General features: G+C 36.8%; 1 protein-coding gene across 3 annotated transcripts in view; it reads left to right on the forward strand.

Moving 5' to 3' along the window:
* LOC137401421 (vascular endothelial growth factor receptor 1-like) overlaps positions 1-18,631 on the forward strand; it is an 83,523-nt gene that overhangs the window by 14,417 nt on the left and 50,475 nt on the right. For all 3 annotated transcript variants that reach the window (XM_068087755.1, XM_068087756.1, XM_068087757.1), the window contains exons 4-9: positions 4,660-4,874; positions 7,929-8,076; positions 9,655-9,791; positions 12,291-12,420; positions 15,767-15,933; positions 16,293-16,470. In XM_068087755.1, coding sequence (XP_067943856.1) covers positions 4,660-4,874; positions 7,929-8,076; positions 9,655-9,791; positions 12,291-12,420; positions 15,767-15,933; positions 16,293-16,470 — 975 coding nt within the window. The remainder of the gene's footprint in view (positions 1-4,659; positions 4,875-7,928; positions 8,077-9,654; positions 9,792-12,290; positions 12,421-15,766; positions 15,934-16,292; positions 16,471-18,631) is intronic.

Below are 18,631 nucleotides of genomic sequence, written 5' to 3' on the forward strand. Positions count from 1 at the left end.
TTTATCCGCTGTAATAGTGTTTTTAACAGCCTCTGGCTGTAAAACTAGGTTCTTGATAGAAGGCACGAGAACCAGCTGTTTAGTGCATTAGCACATGCCATTGGTTTGCTGGTTAAACATTAGCTGGGCAGTTGAAGCTATGCCTGCCGTGGGCTAGTCGGGTTAAATAATTTATGGGTGTCTGTTGGAATGATTTGTTTCCGAGAGGCATACGAGGTTTGACCAGTCATCCTTTCCTGTGAGCTGTTACTCCCCTGCAATCCGTCAATCCTAAACAATATATTTGCATTGTACTCTCTAACTCTATACACACCCATTCCACTCACTCCCACCCCCTTCTTCTCCCCCCTCCTTCTCCCTCCCTTCTTTCCCCCCTTCCTCCCTTGCCCCTTTCTCCCCCACTGTTTCTCCCGTCCCTCCCTTCTTATCTTCCCTCTTCATTCTTCATATATATATATATATATATATATATATATATATATATATATATATATATATATATATACATTACTAGCAGGCCTTTGTACCTGCTAGTAATGTATTGAGATTTCTCTCCTGACCTCAACCTCAAAACACATGCATTTTGATACTGTAAGGACAAGGCGTCTGCTGAAAGGTCTGAGTTGCTTTTTTCATCAAACGTCGTTGTCAGTTTTACATGAAACAGGAAATGTGGGGGTGGGAAGGGGGTGGTTTTTTGCATAAATCATTGTATTCCTATTTCTTGTAGTGCCCAATAATTACCATAACGCTCTATGCTGTATTTCTAAATTCACTGACAAAGAACAAACAACAGATAATCACTTGCAGAGTACATCCTTATAGGCAACCAATTTCTCTGGACTTGTTATAATTTTAGGAAAATAGTCAGAGCAGTTTGAGATACTCTTTTGCCCATGGTCATGACTAATCACTATTTAGCTTTTCATGGTCTTTATAATAATTGTTTGAGATTTGTCTTCTTTTTTACACTGCTTTAGAATCCATCATGTTTTCCATTAGCACTTTGTCAATACTTTGGTAGATCTTCTGGTCGACTAACGGATTACAGCTCACACATCTAATCCATATTTTTTGCCGTCCGTCCGTTAATAGGAAGCTAAATGAGCTAACAGAAAGACTGAAGCCTCTTACCAACCTGTCCTTATCAATCGTGTGTGTCTTGAGGATTAGTCACTCACTGTCTTATCATAAGCCTTAACTGTCTATCATTCACTATGTTTCCATGATGCGCAGTGCTTCGATGCAGCCCCCTCCGAAATCGAGGGGATTGTTCGTTTACATGCTGCGCAATGGTTTTCAGCAAATTAGCCAGAGAAGAGAAATTGTATAAATTGAATCTCTGGATGGAGACATAGAATCGATCTAGAAACGGTCTTTTTATGCTTCTATCCTCATGATACTTTTATTTACAATACACATTCACAAGGTTTTACAAACCTTAACTAAATTTTTACAAAGTATTATATTTTTAATATGTATTTTATTTTTAAGTAATATATTATTTAAATGTTACTGTAGGACTTGCCATTTATTTTTCGAAAGGTGTTGGCATCGATAACAAAATCCAGTAATGTAATCACCTCATCATCCTCGTGGGTGCAGACCATAATTAAATTCAAGTGAAAGAAAATCGGAGGAATAGAAAAAAACAAGATAAGCCGGATAACTTTTGTACTAGTTTATGGCCCTCGATGAATCTGCCTCCACAGCAAGAGAGCTCTGCGCAACTGCCGTTTCCTTGCTGCGAATTTGCACTGGCTTCGCACTGATCAGTGCGCAGTGATTTCAGTGCAAAGACGCCGTTTCCATGATTCGGAGAGGACGCAACTCCGAAGTACTGCGCATCATGGAAACATAGTGATAGTTGCCTCAGCTGGTCAACATTATAGTGAAATACACTAGGATTTTATTAGTTGTCCATGGTTTCTTATAGCCACGGTTTTTTATAGCCACGGTTTCTTATAGCCACAGTTTCTTATAGCCACGGTTTCTTATAGTCACGGCTTCTTATAGCCCCGGCTTCTTATAGCCACGGTTTCTTATAGTCACGGCTTCTTATAGCCCCGGCTTCTTATAGCCACGGTTTCTTATAGCCACGGTTTCTTATAGCCACGGTTTCTTATAGCCACGGCTTCTTATAGCCACGGCTTCTTATAGCCCCGGTTTCTCGTAGACACGGTTTCTCGTAGACACGGTTTCTCGTAGACACGGTTTCTCGTAGACACGGTTTCTCGTAGACACGGTTTCTCGTAGACACGGTTTCTCGTAGCCTTTATAGGAGTTAAATCCTCTATGCTCTTGTAGGAAACCTACAAGCTGTCTGCAATGATAGCTACTGTAAAGAGAGCTGATATTTCCAAGGAGTATTGTATTTAGCCATAGTTTTCACAGCTGTTTCTCAGCTGTCCAGTGTATAGCTTCGTTGTTTACATTGCTGCAATAGATTATAGTATTATAATAACAAGGATATGACTAGGTGCCCGGAGTGGGCGCAAATTGCGTGAGTCATAGATGGTACGTTGCTCATCAAAGGGTCATACATATGCATACAGTCTTGTCAGTAGCTGTAGGACATAGAGATCTACGATATACCAGTAGCTGTAGGACATAGAGATCTACAATATATCAGTAGCTGTAGGACATAGAGATCTACAATATATCAGTAGCTGTAGGACATAGATATCTACAATATATCAGTAGCTGTAGGACATAGAGATATACAATATATCAGTAGCATGCGGTTCGACGCCGGCAACTTGTTAAAAAAAAAGAAATACACTATTATAAGTTAATAATTAGCGATGCAGTTAGCGACGCACGAGTTCGCGAGGCGACCACGTGAAACTTGATCGAGAAAGGACGACGGAACCATTGAAAATGTTTACAATTGAATAGTTGGCGCGGTATTTTAATGCGCATCATTCGTAAGTGCTGTTTCCATTGCAAGCATGATGGATTCGATAGAGTTTTGCTTAGTTTGCAGATTAGTTTTCATGACGCTAATAACTTGCGGATTGTCTCAAGTTTACGAATTATTAGCATCATGGAAACACAGTGATTGTTGCTACCTAATTAGACTGTGTAAGAGAAGTTTATTACCTGTCAACAAAGTAACTCTACAGTAAGTACCTGACATAGCTGTCAACAAAGTAACTCTAGAGCAGTTCAGTGTTCTCAGTTTTATCTCTGCCCAGGCAAATACAAATCATGAGGCTGTTTTTATTAAGAGTTTTACGTCATGATTGTACAGGGAGTTCAAAAACTGATTACATCAGGTTTTAGTGTTGGTTTCTGTTTGTTTGAAGTCAAAACTTGATCTCAAGTACTTGTAGATTACACTTAGATATAATATATATGCATATATATTATATGTGGGTATAGTCTAAATTTACATGACACACATGTAGATATAATAATTTATATGTAGATATAATTATGTACAGATTATTTACATGACTACATGTAAATATGACATACGCGTAGATATAGTATATGTACTGTAGATGTAATATATTTGTACATATAATCTACATGTAGATATAACATTCATGTAGATACAACATATACTACAGGTGATGACTACAGTAGATGACGATGCTTTGCCAAAGCATCGCCAAGGCGTTGGCTACACACACAGTGCATTTTGTCGCTATGTGTGTAGTCAGCACTTTGTGCCATTCACATTATAGTAGAAAATATATACTCACATGTTTATACCAGGGATACTAGAAATTTTCTAAAAATGGTCATCGTACTAAGCCTTTACTCATGATTGAAATGAAACAAAGCCTATAAATCTATATATATATATATATAGTATATTCTAGACTTGCTATGGTTAGTTTAAACAATATTATATTTTATTGGTGATGAAGTGATCGTGTTCCTGGTCACATCTATGACAATGACTAGCGGGAATGCCAGGCGTTGCACAGGTATTAAAAATCGGCTTATAAAAAGTGACAGGTAATGTAGTTGCCTGCCACTAGCCATTAGCCTGGCACTTTGCCAATGACTCATTTGGGTAAGCTAGTTTTGCTGAATTTATTAATAGGAGTCGTGAGAGCAAGCTTTACTGATGTTGCGCTGTAACGTAATGCAGATTCGCTATGCGAATTTTAACCAACAATGATTCATATCACCCAATGAATTCTTGCGTAGCTCAATGAGTTAGCACATGACCTGAGGATTGAGAGGTTCGGCTCATTGGTTTAGCATATTGTCTCGTGATTGAGAGGTTCTGAGATCAAATCTTCTGCGATACGGAGTCTTCATTCCTAGATTTAATAGCTGTAGCTGGACACACCGAATCACAGACAAACTTTGAGCTTTATATATATATAGATTGAATGTTAACTTGCATCTTCATATAGCCTTGTGTTGATGTATCATTTTTAAACACTGGTTGAGGCTGTGGTGATTGACTCAAGTTTCAAGCGTTCTCGATTACTATAAAATTATCAATTCTAATTTCTGTTCAAATATTCTGAGTATCTTTCTATTTCTATAAACATACTGTATTTGTTAATGTTCTGTGGTTTATGTTTGCACTTACACTTGTGGCATATTGAACAGCTGCTGTGCATGAAACGTCTGCGACGATGAAAGATTCTGCGGTATCCTAAAGATTTGCTCAGATAAAATTATATGTTTTAGCATTCTATCTCCTCGGCTGTCCTATATCGGGGGAGGTAACATTCACCATAGCATCCATTACTGAGCCACGATTGGGCCAAGATCCGCAGACGTACACTCCTCCAGTCGCTGACGACTATCGATATGATATACCAGCTGGCTCTACCGTAAAACTGAGGTGCCAAGTATCCGTTGGGGAGGCTACTGTCAGATTCTCCACCAATGATATCGCACTGGTTTGTCATCATTAACTTATTATGTCAAAGTTTTTGCCTCATTACCTACTTGTGCCCTTTTTCTTCATCCCTGTTTTTTCATCATACATGTAGATGAACAGATTTGTCAGAGTTGCGGCAGAAGCCAAGCCAGTGTGTTTCGTTTAGTAGTTGGTCTTAACATGAGCTTTGCAAATTCATCATACATGCACACTAGCAGATGAGTTGTTAGTCTATATACTATATACATGCAGAGCATTGCCTACAGCTCCCTAGTATATTGAGGGTCGTCTTTCGGGCCAAATTTCTCTAACATCATTTAATTAAAAGAATTCAGGTCTGTTGGGCTTCATTGCTGTAGTTGTCTACCCCCATCTCTATTACAGCATCATTGCTATAGTTGTCTCCCCTGTCTCTATTACAGCATCATTGCTATAGTTGTCTCCCCTGTCTCTATTACAGCATCATTGCTATAGTTGTCTACCCCGTCTCTACGACAGCATCATTGCAATAGTTATCTCCTCTGTCTCTATTACAACATCAGTGCTATAGTTGTCTCTCCTGTCTCTATTACAGCATCATTGCAATAGTTGTCTCCCCTGTCTCTATGACAACATCATTGCTATAGTTGTCTCCCCTGTCTTTATTACAGCATCATTGCTATAGTTGTCTACCCCGTCTCTACTACAGCATCATTGCAATAGTTATATCCTCTGTCTCTATTACAGCATCAGTGCTATAGTTGTCTCCCCTGTCTCTATTACAGCATCATTGTTATAGTTGTCTCCCCTGTCTCTATTACAGCATCATTGCTATAGTTGTCTCCCCTGTCTCTATTACAGCATCATTGCTATAGTTGTCTACAGCTTCAATTATTTTAATGAGTCAAGTTAAAATATTAAACAAAATTTAGAGTTGTTTTTTTAGTTATTATGAAAACAAGAAGGCAGCACCATTATTTTCATGGTTTGCTCTATGGTGTCACATGAACTATTACACAGATAACAATGACATTTTTGTCCTGAAAATACCAGGATGCGTGAGTCATCGTTGCATGATATTGATATAATCTCTAAACAAATGCTCAGTGTTTAATTTCCTTTGTGAATCACCAAGTTTTTAGTTTGAGAGTTGTTCAGTCACATATGGGTAACTCCAACATTATTTGTAAACATTTAACAACCTATTCATATATCAGATGGTTACGTATAGCTGTTATTTTGAATAGAATGGGCCTGTTTTGATTCTGTCATTTTAAACATAAAACCATAAACCATAGCGCATGATCAAGTTGGTCTTCTTTTAAAACAAGTTCAGTGAAACCTCCATTTACGAATGCCTCAGTAGTATCATATTTTAACCTGTGAAATTTCTAGTAAATATTTAAGACTGTTTGGAGCAGTTTTATAGGTCACAGTGAAGAGGATAGTGAAAGTGAAAAGTATACAAATGGATACATGATAACAGTGTTAGTTTGGTCTTCAGCAATCTTACACTTTCGTTCGTATAACAAAAAATTATTTTTCCTAAATATTACTTTATCAACTTAGTCTTTGTTATATATAACTTTGTTTTTACATGGAGTTTTATATTATATATTTATCTTAATGTTATGTGTAATTACCTAACATATTTGTTGTGCAGTTGTCATAGTTTTGTCTGCAGTTTAATTGACTAGAGTGCGACCTTATGGGAATGTTTACTCCAACATAAGATGGTTTTTACATACATAATCTTACATATAATTTTTACATATCAGAATTTGCAACAATTTAACTTCATATATAAAGGTTTAACCATGTATTAGCATGCTGACCTCTGAAGTATGTAGAGGTCTGACTGTAGTATCTAAGGTTTAACTGTAGTATGTAGAGGTCTGACTGTAGTATTTAAGGTTTAACTGTAGTATGTAGAGGTCTGACTGTAGTATCTAAATGTTTGGCTGTTGCATTTGGGTCTATTACAGACTTGCACTTAGCAGTTGTAGTTAAAATCATTTGATTGTCTCAGAGCTAATGACTTAACTGTTTTACCCGGACGGACGGACTTTGACTAGGTAGTCTTTTGTTATACTAGGTGCTCTTTTAGCTGCAACTGATATGCTTTTTTTTACTAATCTTTGAACCATTGTAATAACTTCTAGCTCACCCTTGTGTCAAGGTCAGCTCACCCTTGTGGCAAGGTCAGCTCACCCTTGTGGCAAGGTCAGTTCTAGTCTAAACATTGAAATTACGTTATATTCCATTAACTATGAAGTAGAGTTATAGGATTGGCTAGTCAGTGTTATCTTTGGCTGCCAGATAATACCGTATTCTAACAATTTCAATGTTTGAAAGAGTGGCAATGAAAAGACAAACATAAATCGATATGAGGTTGTACGGTCACATAAAAGCTGCCCATGTTAAACAGAATCTTACTTGCAAGGTCGGAACAGGGTCAGAACATAGTAAGATGCATACAGTAATTTGGTCTCAACGAAATTAGTGTCGAAATGCCGTAGACTACCCTGTAATGTACATTCCTTTCTGCAAACATTTATGTTAATGAACCATAAAATACATGCCCATAGCCTAATTTACTCCAAGATCGTTCCAAACTCTCCCCTTGAGCTCTTCCAAACGAAAAAAATAGTCGTAACTTTGTAATTTGTCGATCGTACGGCAACTGCGGCGTAATCAGTTTGTATCGACAACTTTTCCCTTTTTTATCACTTTCACTTAGTCTAGGGTACATGATTATTTTACATTAAGGGAACCACACACGTTTATCATCAATTTAAATCAGTTTTTTTTACGTTTTTGTAGAAAAAATAATGCATTTGTCTGAAATAGGTAAAAAAACACATGAAATAGATGCTCCTAAAAATTGATTTCTATCTAAAGTGTGACAAGAGAGAAAATACAGCTTATTCAGCCAGAACATGAATATATTTGAGAAACTTACTCTTTGAATATAGCTGAGTGATTTACTCTGTGAATACATTTGATGGACTAACCCCATGTATATATCTGAGTGACTTACCCATTGAATATATCTGAGTGACTTACCCCTTGAATATATCTGAGTGACTTGTAGTATCAAAGATTCAATGGCTCAAGATTTGGTCTTCAAGCAGACGGACTTTGGGTTTTGGATGACGTTAGAAGTTATGATACCGGCAGCCTTCTCTGCTACGACCCACAGGGGAGTGGCGGCTCTCAGTCCATCTATCTTTTCATTAACGGTCAGTATCACATTACACCGGTTTATTTCGGAATCGTAACTTATATATTTTTGTTGGTTTATTTCTGAGTCATAATTTATATATTTTGGTTGGTTTATTTCCTGGGTTGGAAAAAACCACGGTGTTTATGAAAAAACCAGGTATTTTGGTTTAAACCGGTTTTTATGGTTTCAACCGGTTTTTATGGTTTTTATAATTTTACCACGGTTTTTGCAATTTCAAGTCTAATTAACATCACTTACTATAGCTGCATGATTGAGTATTGAACATACATATGTGGAATCATCTGCTAAAGATGGTACTGTGGGAGTTGTAATGGGAAAAAAGAGAGGAAAGATATGGAAATTTCAGAATGAGTCTTAAATCAAACATGATCGATGAAATACAGAAATACTGATGAAATACTTCTTATCACATAAAGTGAATATTTTACATACAGCTCTATGTATAAGTAGGAACTTTAATCCCAGTGATTAGTCGCGTGGTAGTGCAGCGCAGAGCATAATGCAGATGCATTACTAGTGTTTAGAGCAGTGGCAAATGACTCAACTTCTATCACCTGAATATTAGCATCACTGTCTAAATGGGTGTTTTCAGCTTGACATTTTGCTGCGTGAGCTTTAAGCCTATCTGCGTGACCTCGGGTTATGACAGCACACTCATTACGTTTTGCCTTAAAACCTTTGCCTTTCAAAACTTTTCAAAGCACAACAAACTTGATAAACTGAATTGTAACCATCCAACGACTTTGGCTTGTGCCCAATAAATGAAATATTAGTTTGCAAACTTAAAGCTTTTGCCCAAAAGGATTTTATTGTTTTAATTTCTAATTGTAAGTAATCTTTTCTCACTGGCCAGACTTGAGAAAGTATTCATTCATTATTAGAGACAATGATTGGATTAGTATATTTCACATGGTTTTTATATTTCATCAGTAAAGAGATCATCATGTATTACTTGATAAAACCAATTGAAAATGAAATTCACTAATTCATTGTTGCGCTAGGATTTCATGTAGTTTCAACTCGAGCTCTGCCATCAATTTACTACTGTGTCCTAAATGAACTTCCACAGCTGATAATTACATATAATTGAATTTCTACCGCACATGAACCACTAAGAGCTTAAAATATTATGTTTTTCACACAAAAATTATGAAAAAACCATAAAACCGGTTTTTTTGGGCTGGTTTAAACCGAGCCAACTCTGTTTATTTCTGAGTCATAACTTATATATTTTAGTTGGTGAGTCTTTAAATAAATCTGACAACGGCGGCAGGAAGAATTTTCAAAATTATCGTATTGCAAGCACCCTTGTTTGAATTCAAACATGTCTTCTCATTGCGTACCTTTTTAATCCTTTACTGTTTTCCCGCATTGCGCTTTTCTAAATATTTTAATTTATTTGTTCTACATGCCACATGTTGTTATTGGGACATAGTTACTGGCGTTGTTTTGTTGTTCCACAACATGTTGGTGTGGGAGAGAGTAGCTCGCAGTGACTGGGTAACAACAAGCTGGGTATTGCTCAATGGTTTCTGATTTCAGTACATACATGTACATGATATACTACTTACAGATCTGAATGCAACGCTTTACGTGCCGTGGAACTCAGCGACGGTCTCTCTCCAAGTCAAATATGACTACATACCTTGCCTTGCTACCTACTCCACCGCAAGTCTTTCTATACGCAGCTTTATTCAACCAACCCCCCTAGTAAGTAACTGGCCTACTTTAGTCAACCAACACCCCTAGTAAGTAACTGGCCCACTTTAGTCCACCAACACCCTTAGTAAGTAACTGACCTACTTTAGTCAACCAACACCCCTAGTAAGTAACTGACCTACTTTAATCAACCAACATCCCTAGTAAGTAACTGACCCACTTAGTCAACCAACGCCCTTAGTAAGTAACCAGGTTTGATGTTTGGACAAGATAACCATAGCAATATTTAAACAACATTCTTTGAAGCTCTGTTACTATTTGATACAAATACAATAATGTTGACTTGATCGAATTCCTGGCCTTGACTTTAGTCAAAGATATAAAACTTGCAATGTCTTTTTGCTTTGGCAAAAGTAATTTCAGCTGAATGATCAACATACGAACCAAAGCTTGAAATTTAGTATTTAGTCAAAAGTCTTCATTCAAATAAATGAAATCATATTTTGAATTTCAAAAAAAAATATGTCAAGCTTACAGATTGTTTCAAGGACAATCGTGTTTGATAAAACTGACTTAATAAGTTATTTCACTAACTGTATAAGGTTTTGTCGTGATCAAGCCAAGTTTGATAAACTTATTAGGATAGGAGAAAGTAGCGATACGATTGGTTAGTTTGAGTCTTTTGTCGCTTCTCTATTGGATGAAGGTCTAGATCTATACTATTGGTCTGTAATTTGTGGGAAAGTACAGTCATACCCTACATACGGAAACTCGAGAATTTCAAGCAAGTTTCTCCCCTGAGATATGAGTCATTGAGATACAAACATATAAGCCAGTTCTCGATGGCCAAGTAGCGAAAGGCCGCTTTTGAAAACAGCATCCCTCGGTCTTTCTCCTCGATTCAGTTTGAAAAAAGTTTTTAAAAGGTCGGCTAAAAGTGAACAAATAGCTAAAATAGAGTAAGTTTAGTGAAAAGTTAAAACTTACCTTCAAGTGTGTGTGTTTAGTAAGCTAAATTCTTGTAAATTAATTTCAAACTTTCTGTTGCGTAGTTCACAATGTTCTCTCAGACCGCCGTTAGTCACTACATCTGTCTCGAAGGTAAAAACTTACATCAGTGTACGTAGCAATTTTACATTTCATTGCAGATTTTCGGAATTAAATAAGTATTTGTTACTTTGTTAGCGTAGGTACTAAATTGCAACAATTAACAACACATTTTTGACCACAATATCCTGTTTTGGGGGGTTTTTTCATATGGCAACGGATTAATTTGTATTTAGTTGTTTTATATAGGAAATAGCGCTTTGAGACACGAGTAGATTTACATACAAGCTCAGTTCCAAAACACATTAAGCGCATATGTCGGGGTGTGGCTGTAATAAGGTTAATGGTCCTGTTGAATAAAACTCTGTCATTGGCTGACTCGGTGAACCAAACGAAAGGTTACATAGGCTTTTTTTAAATAAACATCAGAAGGTACCATCTGGCTCCTGCTGAGGAGAGCTATAGCATTCACTAGGGTTACATGCTGTGGAAGATTCAGATTTGGAGTTGTGCGCACGTTGAGCTACTATGTGATAAAGCGTTTCAATGGGCGTTTGCCTGTTGCAGTTTAATTCGGGCGCTTTGTTAAAAATGATCAGGAGCTGTATGCCAGAGGTCATAGCGACGTGCTCTTGTCTAGCCAAATTGGAATGGGAACGTCTGAAATGTTTAAAATGGAATGGCTCACGGCATTTTCTTGAGCGTCATTCGCAAGTGGCAATTTCATTTGTCGCAAGGACCAAACATTCGATGAAAGTCTGCAGAGGACAAAACTTGCTTGAGATGTGGATTTTTGTTGGTTGCGTTTTGCGGATGTTACAAACCTGTAGATTAACTATGTAATGAAAACATGGGGAATGTTTGAGTGAAATTTGATCAAATCCCATTTCGTGTTTCTTTACAAGTTGTTAATTTATTGCTGCTTTTCTAGTGAAGTGGTGAATACCTTTCCTTAAATCGAATGTGATTGGTTAAATACCTTTCCCTAAATCAAATGTGATTGGTTGAATACCTTTCCTTAAATCGAATGTGATTGGTTAAATACTTTTCCTTAAATCGAATGTGATTGGTTGAATACCTTTCCTTAAATCGAATGTGATTGGTTGAATATCTTTCTTTAAATTGAATGTGATTGGTTGAAGCATTTAAAAACTCGGACTAACATTTTGTGTACAATCGTGTAAGAAATTTGTTGATTGTGAATTGTGGCGACCTCTACTGAGGCTGTGAATTTGTGAATTCACGGTTCAAGGTTTGTGAATTCGTTGGTGATTTGGTGATTGCATGTAAAATGACTGTGAATGGTGTTAACAAACTGTTTCCAATCTTCATAGTGTAGGAAAATGGAGCTTTATATGCATGAACAGCATTTATATGTATGAGCAGCATACATGTATATGGAGCTTTATATGTATGAACACTGAACAGCATACATGTATATGTAATAGCATGTAAGGCTTTGTCAGATTATGTTCTCTTGTCATTCTTTTGATTTAAATTTAGTCAGCTACTATAGACTTGACCAAGGGTGTGCTGCTTAGGAATCGACCACAGCCTGTGCCGCATACTTGTACATATGAACTTGACAGCCGGAGTGATTCGCAGAAATTTACTATCAATGATACTGGAAATAGTAAGTACGCTATTGTATTTAACGAGCAGATGAGGCTTTTGTCTGCCTCTACGAATAGCTCGCTAAATGCAAATGCAGTATTCACTCCTACAATGTAAATAATGCTGTCAGGATTGTTTACGTAATAGACATTTTGCGTTTTAAGAACAATGAAATACATTGAAAATAGCCTAATCCATTCCAAGATCTTTCTAAACTCACCCCTTTGGGCATACAAAAAGGAAAAACTTGACTTAATTTATTTAATTTGTGGGCTGTACTTCAACTGCGGCATTATTAATTTGCACAGACAACCTTGCTCCTTTTTATGATTAATCTCGCTAGTATTTATAGACCATGATTGCGATAATTCTATAACAAGTTTAGGGGGAGCGCACATCTTTGACGTTCATTTACAATGATTGGATTACTTAACTAAACAGCAATGTGCACTCTGCCAAGTAAAACTAATAACAATTATTTTATACATCTACAAGAAACCAAAGCAACAAAATATTTTACAAAAAAGTTGTAGGGGAGAAGTGGGTAATGTGGACAGCTGGGACAGTTAAATTATTAGCTAAATTTTATAACCAATTCCACTTGTTTCATATTATAAAACCTTGTCTTTTCATGTTAGAAGAAGCCACATGCTAATTTGGAAGTCTCTATCCATCATACATCAATTTATACGCATCTTAATATTTATCATACAAATAATAATTTTTAATTTAATTTTACTACCTGGGTTACATAGTGTGCATGTTGTGGGAACTTTTGGGGCAATATTTACACAAACAAAGCATATTGTACTGTTTATTCCTATTGATTGTCAGAAGGCAACTCATGACTATGACTGAGGTTTATCAAAATTTGTAATAATATATAAGATGGGGTAAAGTGGACATGTCAAAATTACCCTGTGCTGCAAGGCATATGATATAAACTGCTTAGTTTGCTAGTTTCAATGTTAAGTCTAAATTGTTACTACTACTACTGAGCTTACTAGTAAATTTGCTACCTAATATACGTACATGTAAATTTCTCAGTTCAGCAATTATTTGCCAATAATTACAATGCAAAAGTGAATGTTGTTTTGCACCATCTATTGATTGTGATTAGTAGACGCAAGTTTTTTAAAATGTTGTAATTAGGAAATGAATATTCAAATAATTGCCTTAATTTAATTAAAACTATTGCCTCTGAAGAGTTGGAAGTAGACTTTTACCGGCACAGGAGTGGGAAGTTTTTCAAGCCAGACCCACCAGATTGTAAATATGTGAGCCGAAACCAGCTCGAATTAGTCTTACCTAAACCGCTGTCACAGGGAAACACAGAAAGAACCAGAAGTGAACTCATATTTGGTTTTAAGCCATCATCATTCAATTTAAGATAGACATAATTTGTTATACCAACAACACTAAAAGACTATCTTAGTTATTACCATGACTTAGTAGAATTATTATCTTATATTCTCAGATCTGAATTATTCCTGTACAGTTTACGTTAAATTGAATATAACCAAATACATAAATTACTTATAGTTATTTAAATATCTGAGAAATTTTTACTTTTAATGACAAAAAATGACATGTTCACATTACCCAGCGCACCTGTCCACATTACCTGCCGACAATCTTGTGGTTTACGATATGGTGCATTCTGGGAAAACTATTGCTTGTATTACAAAACATGCAATAAAGAAAAGAGAGCCAACAAACTCTGCAAGCTAAAGATATAATTTAGAGTATTCTAAAGTGAATAGAATAGTAGTAACTGTGATGAAAAGAAAAACTGTCCACATTACTCACTTCTCCCCTACTACCTGTGCGTCATCTATTTGTATCCACGAGTCAAGGTTAGGATAAAAGAGAACTGTCGTTGATACTCTAACTCGTGACATTCATATTGGTAAACCGACACTGTAACACCTGCACTAATCGATCGTCTTCAAGTATTTATTACCTATTGCGCGGCTACCCTATTCTATGTTTTGTCGACTCGTCTGATGATCTACCACAACGAACTAGATTGTTGCGAAAGTTATATATGTATATATTGCGTAGGTATAACGCTATACGCATGTCGTTTTTTCTTTTGCAAGTGCGACGAGATAGATCAACGTTCAAATCGAATTGGACCACTCACCCGACTTGGCACTTTACGCTATATGGAATTTTTACGTAGTAGGAATCAAAACTTCACATAAATTTTTTACATTATCTGGAATTTACGTTATAGGAGCGTCTACTGTAATTCGTTCTGAGAACATTTTTGTTATAGAAATTTTATGTCATACGAAACGTAACATGCATGTGAATTGCTCAGTATCGACCCCAGATATCTCAGTATCTACCCCAGGTACCTCAGTATGTCGTTTTCTCCCAAGTGCTGCAAGAGAGAAAATTATACTTTGACTGCTAACTATGAGACTCTCGTTATTCCACTCAAATTTAAGAACTTGCCCAATGTCAAACTTTACGTTATATAGAAATTCTTACACAATACGAAACAAAACCTTACATGAATTATTTATGTTCTGTAAAATTTACCTGAAAAGGAGGTTTACCTTATAGGGGTGTCTGCTGCATATAAGTAGTAGGATGTCCACTGTATATAAGTAGTGGGTTGTCTGCTGTATATAAGTAGTGGGGTGTCTGCTGGATAGAAGTAGTAGGGTGTCTGCTGTATATAAGTAGTGGGGTGTCTGCTAAATAGAAGTAGTGGGGTGTCTGCTGTATACAAGTAGTGGGGTGTCTGCTGTATACAAGTAGTGGGGTGTCAGCTGTATAGAAGTAGTGGGATGTACATGTACGATGTATATAAGTAATGGGTGTTCACTATATAAAAGTAGTTGGGTGTCCGCTGTATAAAAGTAATGGGTGTTCACTATATAAAAGTAGTGGGGGTATCAGCTGTATAAATGTGTGGTGTCAGTAGTGGGGTGTCAGCTGTAAGGTGTTTTGTCTATTTGCTCCAGTAGTTGGTGAGCCAATCAACAGACTCTCCAAGTCCCCCAGGAAAATGGCTGCTTCCTATAATCTCTATTCTAAATCACAACCTTTATTATGATAAAATTTGTAACATAAAGTTCTGTGCTTTGTTCATAAAACTGTAATCTTTAAAATCACCGATTTGAAACCGTCATTAAACCACCGTGTACATTAACTCTGTACGATGTTTTTACCATTGCAAGTGCAAATACTAGTAAACTGTTGTCAATGGTGACAGTGGTATGAATAAAAGATCTTAGGTTTTTTTTGACCAGTCCTTCTAGCTGTTTTTCTCTTAAATGCATTATTTCCTTCTCAGACTACTGACTACTAATATTGACTGGTGCGTAGTGACTCCAGTGTTTCTTATCCAGGTCCTGTCTATCCGTCACCCACAGTTCTGCCATTCGAATCCAAATATCACTACCTGGCAGGGCAGCGGTTGCAACTGGACTGCTCTGTCACCTATTTGACTGTGCAGGGCATGTTATGGGAGTATCCAGCGCAAGCCTGTGACGCGCAGCCTGCCGACGATTGTCAGGTGTGATCTTGTATTTGTGTCTTGTACCTACTAATGGCATCATAGATTACTGTCTTATTTTAGTTAACTGTGCCGATAGTCTTGACGCTTTGTATACGTGGAGTTATCTTGTCATTCTTTTTTAATCTCTTTGAAAAGTATGTCAGGTGTTTATCTAAAGTTGTACCTTTATTCTAGGTGTTTATTTTAAGTTGCGGAAAGGGCAAGATGACCCAAATATTGTGATGTACTGTTGTTTCCATTGGCTCATGGTTATAATGGTTGTGTCAGCGATGAATTATCCTTCTCTCACTAACGATCTATCGTCGACGAAACGGACTGTGTTAGTTAGCCTTATCTGTAATTGCTTTCTTATGCAGGGTTCAGCGAGTCGAGTGACGGCTTCAGAGCCAGCAGTGCAAGGAGATTTGGTAGTTTCAGTTCTCACAGTGGAAAACCTTTCTCCATCGGACTCCGGTGTCTACACCTGCTCATACAGGCCGATTGGTGAAACAGATTACAAGTTTCCGATGTCTCCTGATGACATATATGTTTATCGTTAGTTGCCTTTTACTCTAGTTTGGGCTCCATGATTCGCTAACAAATCAGTGAATACGCAAAAACATCAAAATCAGTGTTGTTCTAGTTCTATCATAATTTTGCTAACTTCAACGGCTGATAGATATGGGGGTCCTACCACACAAAGTTGTCGTCAGATTAGTCATTTTTAAAATCACTGTCGTCACTTTTTAAATCACTGTCGTCACTTTTTTCAAGTTGGTAACCAAAACAACCTCTTTCTTAACATTCGTCATTTCAATACGAATATCCATTCTGGTGGGACTGGGTTGCGTTGAAAACCTGAAACTTGCTCAGCTTGAACTTCTGCTAATCAAAAGCATGGCTCAACCAGCGACCTTCACAAACTTATTAGTGATGTTTGGGAGCTTTGCTGATTACTCCGCGAAGAACGACAGGCGTCTTAGGTTTTTAGGGCTACACTTTTTTAACTGAAAATAGACCGAAATTGTCTTTAATAATCACTGTCAGTCACAGTCTTGAAAACGGATTTGCTGTCAGTGTGTCGTGCCATTTCATTGCTGTTTACTTTAATTACCTGGCAGTCTATAAATGTGGAGCCAGATGCTTCAAACCAAAACTAGTGAAGTTTCATTTGATCGTGTTGATTTATGGACAAATAATACGTTAGTAAAGATATGGCCACACGTAACAAATTTTTCGTTGGTTCTGACCGAAATCACGAAATGAACGAAACACACAGACTTACTCTGTGCTTCTAGAATCGTGCTAGCGAGCGCGATTTTAGCAGCTTTTGCAATGAGTATAGTCCAAGACACAAATAATTACACACAATAAAAGTATAAGTGCAATTCAACATAGTACACACGATGCAACTGCTTAGATTGCGCTATTGTATGTATTTATCTTTTGGACACTATAGCTACAATATGTTTATTTTTTAATAATAAAAATTTTCTTTTTAGCAGCAAAAGTTTCGTGGTAGAAAATGTTGCCATCCTTAGCGCAATCAAGTTGGTTGCATCGTATTTACTATGGTGAATTGCCGTGATAATTTTCTTGCGTGTCGCATTATGTTCTCGGACTACATTAACTTTAAAATTTGCTAGAATCGTGCTCGCTAATAATTTGTTTAGTCCGTTAAAAGCGTTTCGTCCACAAATTCGGTGGGCATGCTCAGCTCAAGTAATTCTGTGATTTTCTACCGAATAATTCTGTTTTTTGTGATTTCGGCGAGAACTCAGAACCAACAAAAATTCTTCAGTAATCCTTTAAACCTTTAGTAATCCTACTTACACAATCATCGTCACCAAAATTGATAAATGGTCGTCTCGTCTGTCACTTTTCAAATATCCCTGTCGTCGGGTCATCAGAATCGTCACAAAACATTGGAAGACCCCCAGATATGAAGAGGTTTCCAGACAGGTATAAAGGGCATTTATGAACAGTCACCCACTATCATTACATGTAGATGGAGATGAGCAGCCGATAACTGAACTGCCATAATCAACGTAGCGTCTCATCTTGTGACATTCATACTAATCACAAAACAGTTGTTGATGAGTATCTAGTTAGAGATACAGTTATTGATGAGTATCTAGTTAGAGATACAGTTGTTGATGAGTATCTAGTTAGAGATACAGTTGTTGATGAGTATCTAGTTAGAGATATAGTTGTTGATGAGTATCTAGTTAGAGATACAGTTGTTGATGAGTATCTAGTTAGAGATACAGTTGTTGATGAGTATCTAGTTAGAGATATAGTTGTTGATGAGTATCTAGTTAGAGATATAGTTGTTGATGAGTATCTAGTTAGAGATACAGTTGTTGATGAGTATCTAGTTAGAGATATAGTTGTTGATGAGTATCTAGTTAGAGATACAGTTGTTGATGAGTATCTAGTTAGAGATATAGTTGTTGATGAGTATCTAGTTAGAGATACAGTTGTTGATGAGTATCTAGTTAGAGATATAGTTGTTGATGAGTATCTAGTTAGAGATACAGTTGTTGATGAGTATCTAGTTAGAGATACAGTTGTTGATGAGTGTCTAGTTAGAGATATAGTTGTTGATGAGTATCTAGTTAGAGATACAGTTGTTGATGAGTATCTAGTTAGAGATACAGTTGTTGATGAGTATCTAGTTAGAGATACAGTTGTTGATGAGTATCTAGTTAGAGAT

This window comes from Watersipora subatra, chromosome 8, assembly GCF_963576615.1.
Source record: "Watersipora subatra chromosome 8, tzWatSuba1.1, whole genome shotgun sequence".
Taxonomy (NCBI): Eukaryota; Metazoa; Bryozoa; class Gymnolaemata; order Cheilostomatida; family Watersiporidae; genus Watersipora; species Watersipora subatra.